Source organism: Argiope bruennichi, chromosome 9, assembly GCF_947563725.1.
Source record: "Argiope bruennichi chromosome 9, qqArgBrue1.1, whole genome shotgun sequence".
Taxonomy (NCBI): domain Eukaryota; kingdom Metazoa; phylum Arthropoda; class Arachnida; order Araneae; family Araneidae; genus Argiope; species Argiope bruennichi.
The window spans coordinates 100,442,655-100,460,516 of NC_079159.1; the positions used below are offsets into that span (position 1 = coordinate 100,442,655).

Below are 17,862 nucleotides of genomic sequence, written 5' to 3' on the forward strand. Positions count from 1 at the left end.
TATTATTAAGTAAAAAACATTAATAAGTCTTTGAGAAAAAAATAATAGTAGAAAATAATCTAATAGAAATTTCTTTGAAATTTTTTAAGAATACCAAAATATAAACATGCATTGGCGATTTTATTTTCAATCAATTCTACTTTCGAAGAATTTTTATTTCTATCGCATTAACACGTGCTGGTCACCGTATTTACTCGTTTCGTACGATTTCTTTAATTTGATGCACTAATTTATTTGTTGGAAAGTTAAATTTACATGTAAAAAGGATTGTGTTGCGACTAGTTCAATGATGATTTGGCTTGGTTTGGTTATATTAACGTCCCGTTTGAAGCAACACTTGGGCTGTTTTGGGACGGCCCTCGTAATTTTGAACCACGATCAGATGACGAGGACGACACCTGAGCTGGCACCTCCCTCTCCACACTACACTACACCAACGGGAGGACGTTTGGTCATGACAGATTTAACGTGCAACTGACCCCCTTACACGACGGTTCTTCGGTGGAATCGGGTCACGAACCTAAAACCCTCCTGTTCCGAAGCCGAAACCTAACCACCAGGCCACCGCGGCCCCCAGTTAAATGATGAATGAACTGCCTTATAAAATATAACATTTAAGAAAAATTATAAGTTTTTTTTTCTTTATTCTTGGAAATCCCAATTCTTTTCAAGAATATTTTTGTCTAGGGAATACTATACGGAATGCCAATGCATATCCGAATGTAGCAATAAAAATACTTACCATTCACGACGAACATATTTTTTCCAAGTTCAGGATAGATATCCTGCATGAGGCGTAGAAGATCAAAGGACGACTCGATAACTAGAAAAGCAGTAAAAGGAAATATTTATTGAATTCAAATTTTATCTATGAAAGTTCGTGCTGTTTTTGTAATGGAATAAAATGTATATAATAAAAAAAATGAAAATAATTTTTTTCTTTACAAAGATAAGCAAAATACTTTGGAAAAAAGATTTTAAAATAATATTGTAATGTCATAACATATCGGGGGGGGGGGGGTAGGAGATATATAAATGTTCCAAGAATCAATTAATGCGAAATGTTTTGAATTTTAAGCCTTTATTTGTTAAAAAAAATAGGGAAAGCAATAAAATATTCCAAAATTTTATGGAACTTATAAATAAAACACGAATAAAGGAGCAGTATTCAGAAGTGGTCTAGAATAGCTAATAACAAGAAAGTTTCAGTTTTACTGGAAAGTCCTTTGTCTACTCAAAAGTTCCCAATTTGCTCCCCAGTTATCATTTTTCTATCGAAAATTGAAACATATTCATCAGTCTGGGGAACTGATTATTAAGATTGTAATATTAACAAGGGTTGATAGAAATTAAAAGCAAATCGTTTTATATAAAAGAATTAACAAAAAACGAGGGACAGAGATGCGATTGCCTAAGAAGTAACCATTGAGTTTGTATATTCGATTGGGGATATTTTTGCTATGCATCGACGATCAGCAACAGATAATTTTAAATGAGCAGACTGGCATGAAAAAGACAAATTTATTTCACTTAATAGTTTCCCTTTGGATTTAGTTTTAATATCTTTCTTTTGAATAAAACCCCTCTCGCACACAGAAGCACGTAAAATAAAATAATGCATTTATTGTATAAATAAATATTAGGAAAAGATAAAACTTGTATTTATAATAAAAATTTTATAAAATTTCATTAATTTAACCAATTAGTCAAATTACAAATAAAAAATACATAACATCAAGACGCTAAAATATCAATGCATTATTTCACTTCTACACTTACAAAAAACGAGGTGAGCCAATAACCAAAAAGTAATATGCATTGGTCGCCTACATAAGTTAATATACTATGACATGAGTTAATATACTATGAGAAACAAATATATTTAGCATTGTTAAAAAAAAACGAGAGAGAGAGAGAGAGAGAAACAGTTTCATATACAATTAAGGAAAAGTGTACATACATATGAAAGAATAACCATGGCATTTGCTTTAGATAAGATGGTTTATATTTTACAGTTAGTGAAAGATATATAAAAAAACGATTTATTTTGTACATTTTACATATTAAGACAGCAAAAAGAGGTTTGTAGCATGATCCGAATTTCATTATTCTAGTTTATAAACCAAGAAGTATATTTTACTTTCGTTGACGTAGAGGCATAGTTATAATTAACAAAAACCTTTAAAGCAAAATTAATTATTAAAAGAATTAAATTAAATATAAATTATTAAAAATCTGAATAGAAAGTTTTTATATCTATTACTACTCCAACATTGATATAATTAATTTTACCCTTCTAATCTTTTTCATATATTTATAAAATAATTTAAAACTAACCACAAGTTCGTGCTGCTCTTGCCAGTGAGAAATCTTCCATATCGACGATGTAAGTAACTTGATTGATCTCTTTTCCAAGCTGTGAAAATAAGTATAAAAGATATGGTACTGGGTCTTTGTAAATATTTACAATTCTTTTATTCACATAAATACAGGTATATGAAGTTCGATAATTAACGCTATTTCTTTTGATGACGCTGTTTACATACTGACGATAACTATCCGTGAATGATTTCAGGTACAGAAATTGTAATAAATGGTAATTTATGTCATTTTGGAAGACCAGAGTGATCATACCTAAATACAAATTATCAATAGAACCTAGAGTAGGAAAACTGAAGACATTCCAGAACCCGAATTCGTCTCGCACCATATATTGCTATAAAGCGGTATGATCTTTTGTAACATGGAATTATTTTTTATACAATAAGAGAAGTTTTTCAAAATTCAATGTTGTACCTTATGTTCACATATCTTAAGTGGACCGCCAGGAAAACAGAACTTACAATTCTCATGGAAATTTAGGTTATTTCGAAAACATTAAAAAATGAGGATATATTTTTTAATATGCAATAAAATAAAATATTGATTTCTTGATTATAAACACCTCTTCAATCTAATTATTTTCCTATTACAGGAGAAATTCTTGCTCATGCCTATAATTTTGAAATTTAATCAAAGATGAATGCAAATACTTCCTGATTATACAAGAAACCTTTTTGCCTTATTTTAACCCTTTCTAGGGCCATGGTAGTATGATTCCCACCAAATTTATCAATCTTTGTATGAAATTACGTAGGTTAGCATAAGTTCTGTCAAATTTTTTTAGTAAGTCAGAAACTTAGATGCTTCAGTTCTTTATCTCACACAAAATGATGTGTCTTGATTTGTTACTTAATTATTAATGAACCAAATTAATTAAATTATCAAATTAAATTTATCTAATAAGCTAAATGAATCCCTTTTCTTATTCTAATTTCAAGCCTAAAAATATTTTAACATAATATGACTAGAAAAAATGGCCCTTTAAAGGGTTAAATGGCTGATTACGTCAATTATATTCTTATAAACATAAAAATACATTCGTATAGAAATTTACGATTTTTTTTATGTCTGTCTGGAAAATATTTTCAAAATTCAGGCATTTCTGAATTTTTAGGCCACTCTTTAAATATTACATTCATTTTCCTTCATTGTGTTCTTTAATTCCGAAAACAATTATATTATTATACGCTGTCTTAGTTTTTTCCCTGTTTTGTTTTATGCTACATAGCTTTATTATATTAATGCTTTGTTCTGCATTAAACAGACAATTTTATAATACAAAAATTCTTTACTCAAGTCACATTCAACCAGTAGGCAATGAGTTTCACAAGCCTTCATAAAAATATGCTTATAAAATAATATGAATATTTTTCCTATGATTATCTGTTTATTCATTGCCATTTTTATAAACAAATAATATAATAAAAATAATATTCTTCATGTTACTGTAGAATTATTGCTGCTGAAATCACTTTCGCCTTTGTGAATTCGGATTGTTGTTTTGTTTGTAATCGGATTGTTTTTGCATACTCCTCATCTGCACAAGTGTAAATTCTACGCTTCTCACTGGGCGGTCGTTATATTAACTAGATGTAATTTGCTTATATACGAAGAGAAAATAAAATTAATTGCTTGCCAAAGCAAAATATGGCTTCAATTTTAGGAAATTCACGTCAAAATTAATTTTCTTTTTCAACACGTATACAGAGATGTATATTGGCCGCAGACACAAGTTTTCGATTGATATAAAAGACTTAAGAAGGTTAAAAAGAGATTTATAATGACCTACGATCTAGTTGATCAAGTCCGATAAGTGTGTTCGACATCGGAGATATTTTATACTTTAATTGGTTGCCTGAAAACTGAAAATTCCCAAACAAATCACAATGTTACGCAAACGTCTTAATTAGGGTGTGGGTGAAATGCTTGTACTCACCTGTTAACTCATGTTCTTAACCTCTGGCCACGGCAGCTGGATGCGAGAAATGTGACAAGACATTGATATTATTTAGCAAGATAACTATCAAGTTTAAAATGCTTAGCAAATAGTAGAATTTAATTAAATGAAACCAACAAAGAAGAAGAGTGGATTTTATGTAACGGAATTAATCAGCCAAAATTGAGACACATCTACCTGAATGGGTACAAAAAACGATATGATCGTTTGAAAAAACAAACAAACAAACAAAAACCCTTTACTAGAACATTGTTTCGGTCTACAATTCAGCATATGTCAAGAAATTTCTAACCTTTTGGAAGATAAGTTCTATTCACCAGTTCTCTTCCAATGTAGCAATTTTTTTTTATATTCCTCATGATCAAATTAAAACTTAAAAAGTGTTAGATTTGAGACTGTATATGTAATAAAACCAAAAGCGATGGAAATAATGAAAGGATACTCAGAAAATAATTTGAAACCTGCTTCATACTATAGAAAATACACATGGTATCAGTTTAAGAGATCAAAGAGGCCAGTACATTGAAAATACTGAATCAAAACTATAAAACATGAAAATAAAGACTTAATATAGTTATTTTCTGGCCTAGCTTCATAAAAGGCGCTGGAACGATATGCGTATTATAGTTTTTCAAGGCATTGATCTATTTGAGCAGAAAAAGATGGGTGGTGCAATTCCAAAATTTTAAATTTTTTTCTGTGTAAGTACTGAAGATTCTCCGTGTGCATGGTGGCTGATGCCCATATAAATCTGTCGTAGCTACAAAGTCCTGCAAGTCATGACAATACCCTGGGGGTACTGGATCTGAGGTGATCGTTCTCTGATTCAGGTCTAAATTCCGATCTGTGGTTGAGTAAATGAAATATTTGAATGAAATCCACTCCATAAAAAGGACTGTGACGCACTCTTAGTCCTAGATGGCGCTACTGAAAAAGAGACGTTAAAACTCGGCTTAAAACCGCTGATTTAGTCAGCGGGCTTGTGTATGACGAGTGCCATAAGCAATAACAATAGCAATCTCGAGCGCATACCTTCAAATAACAATATCGGAAATTTCTTTTCGATTGATTGACATAGGCCGCTAAAAGTCTATATTACGGCTAACCTGCACCGTATATAATTTACGTCTGCATTTCTTTAAATGTACCATATGTAAAATGAAAGTGTGCATTTTATTGATTATACTATACTTTTTATTGGGAAACAAATATATATTTCAAAAGATTAAAATGTAGATTCCACTAACCCTTTTGCTTTGTTCTCTGGCTCTCTTGAGGTCTTTCTCGAACCAATAGCTGCCGTACAAGCAAAGATCGTAAGAAGACAGAGAAGCGACGAATCCTGAATAAGGAGAAACGCACACATACGGTTAAGAAATACAACAAATTATATCTTCTAATTAAATTATATTATTCTAAAGCTGCACATTGCCGTATATTAAACATTTAATTTCAATGAATTCGACGAGTTGATACATCTGCATAAATTTAACAAATACTTTGTCCCAATATTAAAAAGCTTGACAACTGAAAATTAAGGTTACATTAAAATTAAGGTTACAACCTGAAAACTAAGGTTACATAAATTCTCTGTTGAAAATGAGAATTTTTAAAAAAATATTTTAAGCTGTCATTCTTAAATTATAAGCATTTCACTGCATTGTTTACTTGAATAGACAATTTGCAATTTGACATAGCTTACAGCAGACTTTTCAATTCTTAGAAAAACTGCTTGTATATTATTCATTGCAGTAATTTAATTTACATATCTTATTGCCTTTAAGTACGTCATCATCTACAGTAATTCTCTTCTTTTTAGAAGTCCTGCTCATTTATGTATTTACTTTTGTTTAAGAATCTCTGACCTTTCGATGCTCCACTGGGACTGTTTGGGGATGAGCAATATCATTTTGAATAGTGGTGGGACAACAAAAAAGACGTTTAGTTTTCCAAATTTCCATACCACACTACTATGAAGACATTCTTTTTTCAGTAGTGTAACAAAGGCAAGAATTTTTACACAAATTAAGTACTGCTGCATAACTTCTCTAAATTATAATAAGCAATATAGTCCAGTCGACTTGTCATGTAAAAAGTGCATATCAACAATTTTATTGGCTTACGTTGATGAGTTGGTAATCCAAAATTGACCTCTAAGTTTGCACCCGGATATATTATTAGAGAAGGGATGGAAAGATGATGGGGGGAATTTATAACACTATTTTTTTTTAGTTTAAATAAAATTTTATTAATTTCAGAAGAAAATTTTAAATTAAAAAATTATAGGTATAAAAAGTACCTGTACAAGGAGTTACAAAACATTAAAATATCCCAGGAGAAAATTTTAAAAAGATTGCTAGTTTGGAAAAAAATTTCTCATTTTTTTTAAAAATTTGAGCGACCTTTTGGAAATCCATGTAATTTAGTGTAATTTATATCTTCATTGGAAACAAAAACGTAAATATCCGTGAAAAAAAAAGAAATAGACGGAATTCGATGCTGTTTACTTTTTTCTTGTAAATAAAACTCTATTTCTTTCTGTCGCTCTTTTTATAGTATGTGTTGAATGTCAAGGAGGCATAAATACGTATAACACTTAACATATTTGTTTCGAATCCCAGGATTAACAATGAAGAAATTGATAAAAATTTCAGATCAATATCTATATTATGTTTTGAACAATATAGATTTGAAGTTTTGTTGTATTATTCTTTTTCCCGAGAATTAGTCGCCATAAATTAAGACTTTTTCTTTTTCATACTTAATTTTCACCATTCTTTTTGGAAATCTATCATTACGCTATCACATGAAATCGTAAAACGATAATTTTATTAAAAGGTGTTTTTTATTGTTTGATATAAAAGTACTTAAGGCTTTTTTTGGCGAACTTGTTTTTTTTGACAATTCGAATTTTGTGAAAAATAATATAGATGCTGATCTATATACTCTCTAGTTACTAGTTACTCTCTGCTATGTACCATATACTTAAGTGGAATTCCAAAATTTCTCGAATTGAGAAAATAAAAAAATATTTTTCAAACTAATACTCTTTAAATTAAATCCTAATTTAATGAAACTATCATTACATTTTATAACTTATTATGCAAGTATTTTTAATACTTACATCTTTTTAATTTAAGCTTTTCCTTCGAAAATAATAATGTTTCAAACTTAAAAGATATAATTAAAAACTTGCAATCCCCTTCACGCCTTATTTTACAACAAACCAAAGTGCAAACTTAGAGGCCTGCTTTAGAAAACGAACTCATCAATTTAAGCCAAAAAAATTATTGTTACTTATTTGTTTAATAATATTCTGATTCTTATTTGATTAATGTTATTCTGAATAGCTTGGAAGTGTATAGCTGCTTTGAATAAAAATGGAGTACATAAAAGAGCTTAAGTATTCCGAATAAGTACAAAGTGAGTCAAAAGGTAAGAGGTGAAAGTGGAAAATAAACAATAAAAAAGGATACTTCTTGGTCTAGCAATTATTTTCGAAATTTTATTTCACTGACAACTTTTCTCAATTAAAAAAATTAAATGAGCCTAGTACTGATGAAAAATCGGAAGTTTTGCACTTAGCATGGAAAAGAAAATTCAAATATTTGAAAAAGTCATATGTTCGTGCAACAAAAATCTAATAACAGCATAAACAACAAAATAAAATAAATAAATAAATCTGTCTATGAAAGAAAATGATGACTTTTTTTTGATATTTCGTTTCTACTTTCGATAGAAAAGTCTTCTTCTTCACATTTTTTAACATTGCTTGCAGCGTTTTGAATGTTTAATAGAAAACATATTAGTAAATGTTTTATGATATAAATGAAAATTGTATTGGAAGAATGAATTGTTTATTTGACTTATAGTTTTTTATCAAGAGATATTCAGTTTACTAACCGTAGAGATCTCCTCTTCCAAAAGCTGCATATGTTACTGGTGTTCCATCTTTGGCAAAACCTATTGGGACTGCAAATCCAAAGTCCTCAGCAACCTATGAAAGATTAAAATAGTGTGAAGAAAAAAATTCCTAAACTCGATTCGTGTATTTTATTTATGTTTAACTTGATTGCATCAACCATTGTGTTTTGTACGTAACAGTTTTTTACATTATGTAATTTATAAAAAAATACCAGCTTAAAATAGTATATTAAAAACATATAATGTTATGAAATATTTTAAGATATTAATTTCAATAAATTTAAAAATTTATTATTTATTTCTTCTAGTTGGCTCAACAGCTATTAAATTTTCACATGGATAAATTAAAATCTTGGTATTTTGTTATACGGAATATAAAAGGAAAAGCATTGTTACAAAATTAATTTACTCCGAATTTTGAAAAAATTATCAAAATCAAAGGAAAAAAAACAACAAAACAAGTGTGCATAAATAAGTGTGGTTTCAGTGAGAGGAAAATTTGTTTAGTTTTAAAATGGTGTAAAAATATTGTGCAGTAGTATTTACTGAAATTACTAAAAAATTTAAAATTGCAATTAATTTTTAATTAATTAAAAATAAAAAAACAAAATTTCAGTCTTTTTTAGTGCATACACATTACTAAAAATATCTACGTGCTCGATTTGGTTGATTAATATCTAACAGCATGCCCTCTGGATCATTTTGAATGATTTTTGCACGTCACGTGATGTGTTTGCAAGTAGTTTGCTAGTCTTTTGCATTTTCAAATTGAAATATAAAGCATACAAACGTTATGTATGGATTAAGTTATAGTATATGCATAAGAAAGTTAATGATTTTTATGAACTTACTTTCGGTTCTTTGCCATGATCTGCAAAACTATCGATACTGTATAAAGCCCGAGTTGCTAAAGCCTGTAAAATAATGTACGACATTAAAATGATTTGAAATATAATCACTTTGATATCAAAATATCATATGTGAAAAACAGGTTAAAAAAACAAAATCTGATATAACATTTGCAGCTACTGCAACACTTCATTTTATGACAATATAAGCAGTCACGTCACAATACAACAATTTCAGAATAGCTAACGTATGCAAGTGTTTTACATCAATAAAATGTTTTGTCAAATTTGATGCATGACATTTGGATATATAAATGATGACATTGGATATATAAATGAAGATAGCTTGTTCTTTTCGATCATCCAAAATAATCTCTGAATATGATTGTACAGTACACACCCGAGTGACTATCCGGCTTCCGTAATATGCGGCCTAGTTTTCTTTATCGTAATTAATTGAGGAAGGCAAGGCATTGCATTGACAATATAGCCAAGGCACTGGAAGCGAGCGTCTGCTTCCTACGTGTTGTATGCAAAATAAAAGTTGTGGCAGGAAAAGAGCAACATTCTGCTTATTGTTCATTGTTTCGTCAGTGTGTCACAAACCTCAATAGTTGCTGCTGTTCCTGATTATAAGGGCACGGTACGTACAGGATTTGTAAATTTTTCTTGGGTATGCTTAATGTTTCTTTATGTATACCATAGCAAAGCGTTCAGAATTTAGGTTAAAATATGAACAGTTTATATCATTTAACTTATTTTTTTATATAATAAATTCTTGCACTGCAGTGTATAAACACATATAAACTACCAGTACAGAGCCTTCTATTTCAACTCGACACGTTATCAGCCACTTCTTCTATGTTTCTACTGGCCGCGGCTTTGTTCCTATCCGACGTGACTTGAGATGAATGGAAGACTTAGTACTCAATAAGAAGTGAGAAAATATGTGTTATAACAGTGAGTTTTGATATAAAAACTTTGTCTTAGTGGGAAGAGAAAGGAGTTCATAGAACTCCGGCTTATCCTGTTTTTTTATCATCCGGCCTGTCCTTCCGCCACATTAAGCCGAATACTAGAGGGTGTACTGTACTTTCAGTTCCAATTATGAAAAAATTCATACCTCTATCTACATTTCGAAGTTTTCATATTTTTGCCTTTGCAAATTCAAATGAAATTAGTATGAAAAAAATTAGAATAAAATTTATCAGGTTTTTTTTCGGATAAAAACAAATAGATTTACTCAAAATTGTTCCTGAGAAACTTCATAACATCCTAAATAAATTGTAAATAAGAATTATTGTCTTCTGGGAATACAAATAACATTTCAAACTCATCTTGGAACATTTATTTCTGCCTGTCAGCAAGGAAGTGTAAGATGTTTTTCCAAAATGAACAGTTAAGAAGCTTTATAATCCGAGAAATAATAACCAGGAAAATTCATAGTTTATGGCTGATCTTTGATCTTCCGAGTAATTTCCAAAAAGCAGAAAATGCAATTTCGTCTCACGCATTAGTTATTTTATGGTACCGTAATACGTGAGTGACCTTGCTCACCGACTAATGGATGAGTGATCATTTTGCATAGATATCCCGTCGGCTATACAGTTTGTATTAATAGACATCCTGAATCTTAAAAGTTTTCAAACATTTGATTATTTTTTTTAATCTTGTTTTTTAAACACCTATATAGTTATGAGCTTCAAGACATCTGGTGCTATTCTTGATGATTTTTATTCCTAATTCGTCTATTAAGATGATTTAAGTTTAATTATATGGAATCTTTTAAATATTTAATTCAGAGTTTTGCTACAGATAACTTAATTTACAAATAAAAGTGTTAATGTTTTACAAACTAGCTTTTTTAATTTCTCGTATACGAAATACAGAGAAAATAATGTCGAATCACCGCCTTTTAGACCTTTCTGAATTTAAAAAAAAAACATATTTTCGGCATTAAGTCTGTCTGTCTGCGACAGAGTAACTCAAAATCGCTCTAAGCTAGACGGCAGAAATATATGGGTTTGACCATATATATTTCTGCTGGAATTTTAAGCAATATCCATTCAGAAGAAATCTGTCCTTACAGCTGTTAGAATATATTAAGAACAAAACAAAGAAGCTAGATGGATGAAATTGGGTACAAATATTTAACATCTATAGTATAGACACCTATCTAATTTTGAGCCAAATACAACAAGAGGTTGATTGTTTGTTGGGTTGTACTTTCAGAGCAATATAAACGAGATAACTCAAAAACATTATGGCTTAAATGTATTAAATGAGTGGAAATGTAATTTTGTGATTATAATTGTAACTCTGTGACAAATTTTTGTTTTAATAGTTTGGAAAAAACACTTCTTAAATAACAAATTCGGTTTTGGATTCTATTAATCACATGCCAGGGATTAATTGCCAAAAATCTCGCCAACGATAACTCAATGTTTTCAGTAAAAAGGCTAAATTCACCCCAAAGATCAATATTCCGCAACAATTACACGCTAATGCCATGGAAAGGATCCGCAACTTTTTGGGGAGTGGGGATATCTTTATTAGAGAGGACACGAGAATTTTTTGTGGAGATAATTCCAGTTGATTTGATACTAATCATCTTATATGATATTGATTAAGTTTTCTATAATTATTTGCTTTTTCTTTAAAAAGACATTTGTGCTGTTTTTTTAAGTCTTATTTTTTCTGTTTTTACATTTAGTGGAATCAAATGAAATGAGTATTTATGGATGATGAACATGCACAATGTGTATGGAGTAGTTATCGGCCGCGGAAAGGTCATTGTATGATTACACGTGAAAGAGCAGGCAAATAGACTTGAACTGTATCATCAAATGTTTGCAAATCTACATTAGAACTCGGATACCAAGGTAGTACCTATAACCTTCGTACATTCTAAAATAACTCCAAATAAATTGTTTTCATCAAATTTTATTTCATCTCTTGTGATCAATTGCAAATTTTATAATCTAATATGAACCAGAAAAGTTCATACTAAATTGCTATTAAATTATGATGGAAAAATATAATAATATAATTTGAAAACGTGAAATGAGAGATGTAGATGAAACTGTAAAAACTGCCTTCAGGAACAGAAGCAATTAAGAGAAAAATTCTGATTTAGATCTTAAAATTTTAATGTCTAACTGTAGATGGGCCAACCCATATTTCAAAGGACAGAAACTACATAGTTACATGTATATTCATTCCGTCATACGAAAAAATTGATAATTAGAAGATAAGAACTATATTGAACTATCCTTTCCCGCCTGAGTATCCAAAGTGACTGATGTCATTACAATCACATAATGGTGGGAAACAAGATTGGGTCCTAATACCATCAAGACGACTGTAACACAACCTTCCAGTAGAAAATAAGTCTCGTCATCAAAGTGGAAGTCATTTGAGCGCACAGCTAGGGGAAATAATAGGGAAGAAATGGGAACTAACCACCATACTAGAAGTTTCTTAATCATATATTTAAGTGCCCTTCAGTGGAAGATTTAAAAAAAATTGAAAGAAATAACGAAGAAAAAAACATGAAAAATCTTTAAAGAAACTTCAATAAAATGAAATTAAGATAATTTCTTATGTTTCACTACAGAATATGTAGTTTATTAAATTATGGAATATCATAAATTGAAATGAAAACAAATTTATGAAAAGTTGATTTAATTTCATTAAATAAACACTTACCTCTCGAAAGAATTGCTCACTTTTTCTGATGTTAAAATTTCCGGCTGAAATATAAAACATGGTTTCAGTAAAATAGATTAATCACGCATTCATTTTGGCATTTATAATAAAACAATTCTGAAAAAGGAATGTTATCAAATAACATAAGTGATAAGATTTTTACAAATGTTCATTTTGCTCGAATTTATAGGATACATTTTCTCTATTTTATGGGATGATGATTGAAAACTTCTTACTACAGCAGCTTTATTGTGTTGCAATGAAAGGAAGAAAGGATTTGTTTAAAATTAATTAACATTAATTGTAAGCTGTAAAATAACTTTAACAAAAATTAGAAGAAAAATTGAAAATTTTCAATGAAAATGTTTTAATTATTATTGCTTAACGATTTTCATTAAATTTAATTTATTTCATCAGAAATAAAACTTGTGCTAAAAAGTTCAGATCTAATTTGATAGAGACTTAAAAATCAGAATTATGAATTTACTAAATGAAAATTCCTAGCAATTCATCAACTGTCTTTATATATAATTCAATTAAATAAAATGTTTCTCAGTTTTTTTAAATTTTTCATTTGGAAAGGAATTGATTTTGTTAAAAATGGACATGAAATGAAAACAAAAAGTGGATCACAGACTTCAATACTTTAAAAAGATTATAAAATGTTTCAAATTTTCCTTTTATGCCTTTGGAACATTCTCAATTAAATCAGTATAGCTCTGAAGAGAGTAAAACCAGTACAAAGAATGAAAACCACATAATTTTAACACAGATTATCTTGCAGATAACAAATTTAGACTTTAAGCTTTTGTTAATTTAGATGCATGGATAAAATATTTATTATCTAAAAGTTCTGCTTTTTTTAAATGGCATATAATAATTGCGGATATCTTGTGAAATGGGATGCGATTTCACTCACTTATGCTGCCTCACTTTTCTGAATTTTGAAATTGTATATATTAGATGCTTCTAGCGTAAACATAAGGTTTTACCGAAACGTGCAAATGAGCACTTCAATTATAACAAATACAACATTCGTTATTTAATGGCATTTTTGATGGGAACATAAAGTGATTATCATACAAATTCTTGTCAAACATTTTTTTCCTGCAGTGATTTAAAGTGAAAGTACTCGGCCGTATCGAGCGACTAAATCTACAAAATTTCTGCTCCGTTCATTACAGGAATCAACAATAGCTGACCCATGGGGTCTTGAAGAAATAGGCTCCAGACACGCAAGAAGAACAGAACATTTTAAGAGAGTCATTTTGTCAAAAGAAGACATCAAGAAAAAGAACTGTAACTGTACAGCGTTAGAATTAAAATATTCTTGTTCTGCGTATTGTAATGGCAAACCTATGATTGTTCCAAGAACTCAAAATTTAGATGGTATTATTTTAGAACATGAAAAAATAATAGGAAGGGGGCATAGTGGTAAGAATGACTTTTCTTCCTACATTATTTTATCAAAAATGGGAGGGGGGGGAGCAAACAGAATGGATTGCTTAAAGAATTTACAGTAAATATAAAAAAAATTCAGTCTCGAGATTTTCATTCAGTTTCACATTTTAAATTTTTTAGAATTCTAAAAGACTATTTTCTGAATTTGTATCAGTTTGTGAACACAATTACTTAAAACTGATTGACTTTAACGTTAGATAATTTACAAAACTAGAGATAAGACTAAGACTTTTTTTAACATGCGATCTTCTTTAAAAAATACTTTCCAACCATCCGTAAATTTAAATATTTTAATATAACTATTTAAAATCTATTCTAGTAGAAAGAAATGTTTGTATATGCCTCTGGTTAGACAAATTTGTTGCATTTAAAGCTGGGAGATATGGCACTGACTCAATGGACCTCGATACTCAAATTTTATAATTTAATGCAGAAAAATTTGCTTTTAGTGTTTTGGATTGCTTCAGGTAATTTTCTGCACTTATTTGCGTATAGTATCGCTTCTAATGAATATTAATAAAATCAGTGTATCTTTAACACTTTTTTTGCATTTTTTTGTTAACTTTCTCTTGGAAATGTAAAATATATTGTTCTTTATAATAGCAATATATGTTGTTAAACTTTATATTCATGTAAAATCTCTTTGCAAATTTCTGCTGGAATTTCTTAAGTAATTTAAAAACCCGTTTTTCAAAATTCTTTTTAAAGTCTGTTTCTAATAGTATGGAAAACTTTGGTTTAAAGGGCTGTCAAAGGCAATTAGACCTAAAGTGAAAAAGCTTAAAATTTTCTCGAAACTGAGATAGGCATCATGTTTTCTAAATTCAACAAAAATTGTTTGATAAACCTTTATGAAATATTGGGTATAGAACAACTGAAACAGGACTGATTCTTTCTGGATTTAAAAGGAAATGCTATTTACATTTTAGTATATTGTCAAGCTATTGCAGCGAAAATTGTTGATTGTCCATTGTGGTTCTTAACATCTTTTACATTTACTTACTGATGTGTGGTTAGGCTGTATGGAGTGAGTGAATTCTATGGTTTTTAAATTCTTGAGATTGCTATTGTTTACTTGATACCGTATCGCACGAACATGATTCTGTGAAATAAATTTTATTTTTTGTGCCTATTTTATTTTTTGGTTTCTTCTTTTTTTTCCCCTTATACATTACAAATGATTACTTTATAAACATTTTAAAGACACATCCACATTTATTAAGATCTGGAATTGTAATGCCATTTCTCTCAAACAGTCGTTATGTACCAAAAATCAGAAGCTGTTTAACTAAGCATACAAGATGAACCTCAGATTTCTCTGCTGCAGAAAATCTTCATAAAGGGGAATGGAACAAATATAAATATCATCATAAATCCTCATTATTAAAAGCTGTCGGAAGTCAAGGTATTTTCAACAAATAATACTATGGAAAATTGATAACCAGATACAGCGATTACGGTATCAATTTTCATATCTCCGAATGACAAATTGAATGAGATGTTTGAAACTAGACAATAGGTGTCAAAAGAACTTTCAAGCACAAGAATATGTAGAAGTAGAAGATAATTCAGTCAAGGGGAGATAAGCATTTCTCATCATTTCAAGTCTGTGAGCTAGTAATTTAGTAAACAATAGAACAAAAAGATTCTTTTAGTCACGAAATAATAGAAAAACCACAATAAATTAGTTTGATTGTTCGCAAGAGTTTTCAAAACGTTATGCATCATTCAATGAAATTTATATTAATCCGTTTGAAAAATTGCTGCAATTAGATCTAAATTTGTCACGGAAAAGATGAATATAAAGAATGAAATACAATCATTTTTTGATAATTATCATGCTTCAAGTAATAATTATAATAATCAAAAAATGTTTATGAAATCAACAGAAATGAATCAGGAATTCTGTTATTTTTTATTTGTCAAAATAAATTGCAAAAGCTTTATTGATGCGTTTTTGTTCAGTTGATATAAAATAAAGAAATTGCACTTCATACTCACCTCTAATCCATTTCATAAGATAAGCATCAGTATGAAGTGGTGTCAGCACATCAGAGATGTTTTTCTTGAACTGTAAGCAAAAACGAAAAAAAAAAAAATTTCTATATAACACTTCGAAGATTTTTTTTTAAATATTAAAACATATAATAATCTTGAAAGTCATGTTCTTTTATTCTGATCAGATTTCAGAAATCTTTTTTTGAATTTATTTCCATTTAATTCATTTGTATTTTTAATAAGTCATGCAAAAAGAGGAAGTCGCTTTATGGATTTTTGCTTTCTGTATAAGAATATATAGAAGAAAGTACTGCAATTGTCAAAATATTCGCAATTGTCAATAACTCTTAACATTTCAGACGTCTCTGAGTTCGGAAAACATATTTCTTGAATTATGTTTGTCCCTCTGTGCCTCGCTCTATTTGCCTGTAAACACGATTAATCAAAACGCTTTGAACTAGACGAATGGAATTTAGTATATGGAATTTACACCAAATTTATAGATCCCTACAAAATTTTGTCTATTTGACTGTCTTTGTCTTTTCGACTGTCCAAATAAAGTTAACATGATAATTCCAAAACAAAAGAAGCTCGATAAATAAAATTTGGTACACGAATTTAATTTTAAAATCATAGATAAGTGTCAAATTAGTAAAAGATCCACCAGGGTTGACCGTTTGTCAGTCTATACTTATACGAGCAAAAATAACACGATTACTTAAAAACGCAGTGACCTAAATATATGAAATATGGTATACAAGTGTGAGACTACAATAATAATTTTGTGTTAGATTTTGGTTTCAATAGGTCAAAAAAAAAAAAAAAGACATAAAAAAGGACACATTCGGTTTTCTGTTGCTTGTGTACTAACTGCATCCTGTCAACTAATCGCTAAAGATTGCACTCTAATAGGCATTTTAGGTAACAAAGAACTAAGTTTACCTTTAAGGTCTTTTTTTTTAAATCATGTGAAAAGCAAATGAAACTACTTCGGGTCACTTTTTTAAATTAAAATTTAATAAATATTTGCATGAACAATTGCGACTCTGTTCTAATGCTTAATGCCAGCTTAAACAATTATTTTTATTTGAGGATGACGATTAATAAATAAAATCAAAGTGAGAAAGAAATTTAGGCTCTAAAATTTTTATGTTCACATATACATGCACCAAAATTGGACCAAATCTTCATTCATATACACATAATATAGTGTCACAAAGAAATAAATATCCTAAAATAGTTTTTATTTTAGAAAATTAAGTTAAAGTAATACTAGAAAAAAAGGGAAACACTAGAGAATAATAATAAATAAAATAAATTTCAAATGTCAGAATTATTAATGAATTATGGGATAACAGAAGAATAGTTTGCCATCCAATTAGTTTAGAAATCACTGAGGAATCCTGAAATGATAGAAGAATTATCCGCCATCCATTCAATTTCTTTCTTTAACTAGAGTTCTTATTTGCATATTTATTTCATGTTCGTGACAATATTAAAAAGAAAAATATTTATAGTGGACAACTTTAGATGAAGTTTGTAATATTTTTATATTTTTATAACAATTTAAATATTATTTAAAAA

The 17,862-nt window shown here is 29.2% G+C and overlaps 1 protein-coding gene across 1 annotated transcript in view; it reads right to left on the reverse strand.

Annotated features, from left to right (window-relative positions):
• The window catches only part of LOC129984301 (SEC14-like protein 2), a 34,074-nt gene that overhangs the window by 11,287 nt on the left and 4,925 nt on the right, over positions 1-17,862 (reverse strand). The window contains exons 3-9 of the mRNA XM_056094159.1: positions 16,282-16,351; positions 12,820-12,863; positions 9,115-9,177; positions 8,243-8,336; positions 5,587-5,681; positions 2,338-2,416; positions 743-823 (exon numbers count right to left, since the gene is read on the reverse strand). Of these exons, the coding sequence (XP_055950134.1) occupies positions 743-823; positions 2,338-2,416; positions 5,587-5,681; positions 8,243-8,336; positions 9,115-9,177; positions 12,820-12,863; positions 16,282-16,351 (526 nt within the window). The remainder of the gene's footprint in view (positions 1-742; positions 824-2,337; positions 2,417-5,586; positions 5,682-8,242; positions 8,337-9,114; positions 9,178-12,819; positions 12,864-16,281; positions 16,352-17,862) is intronic.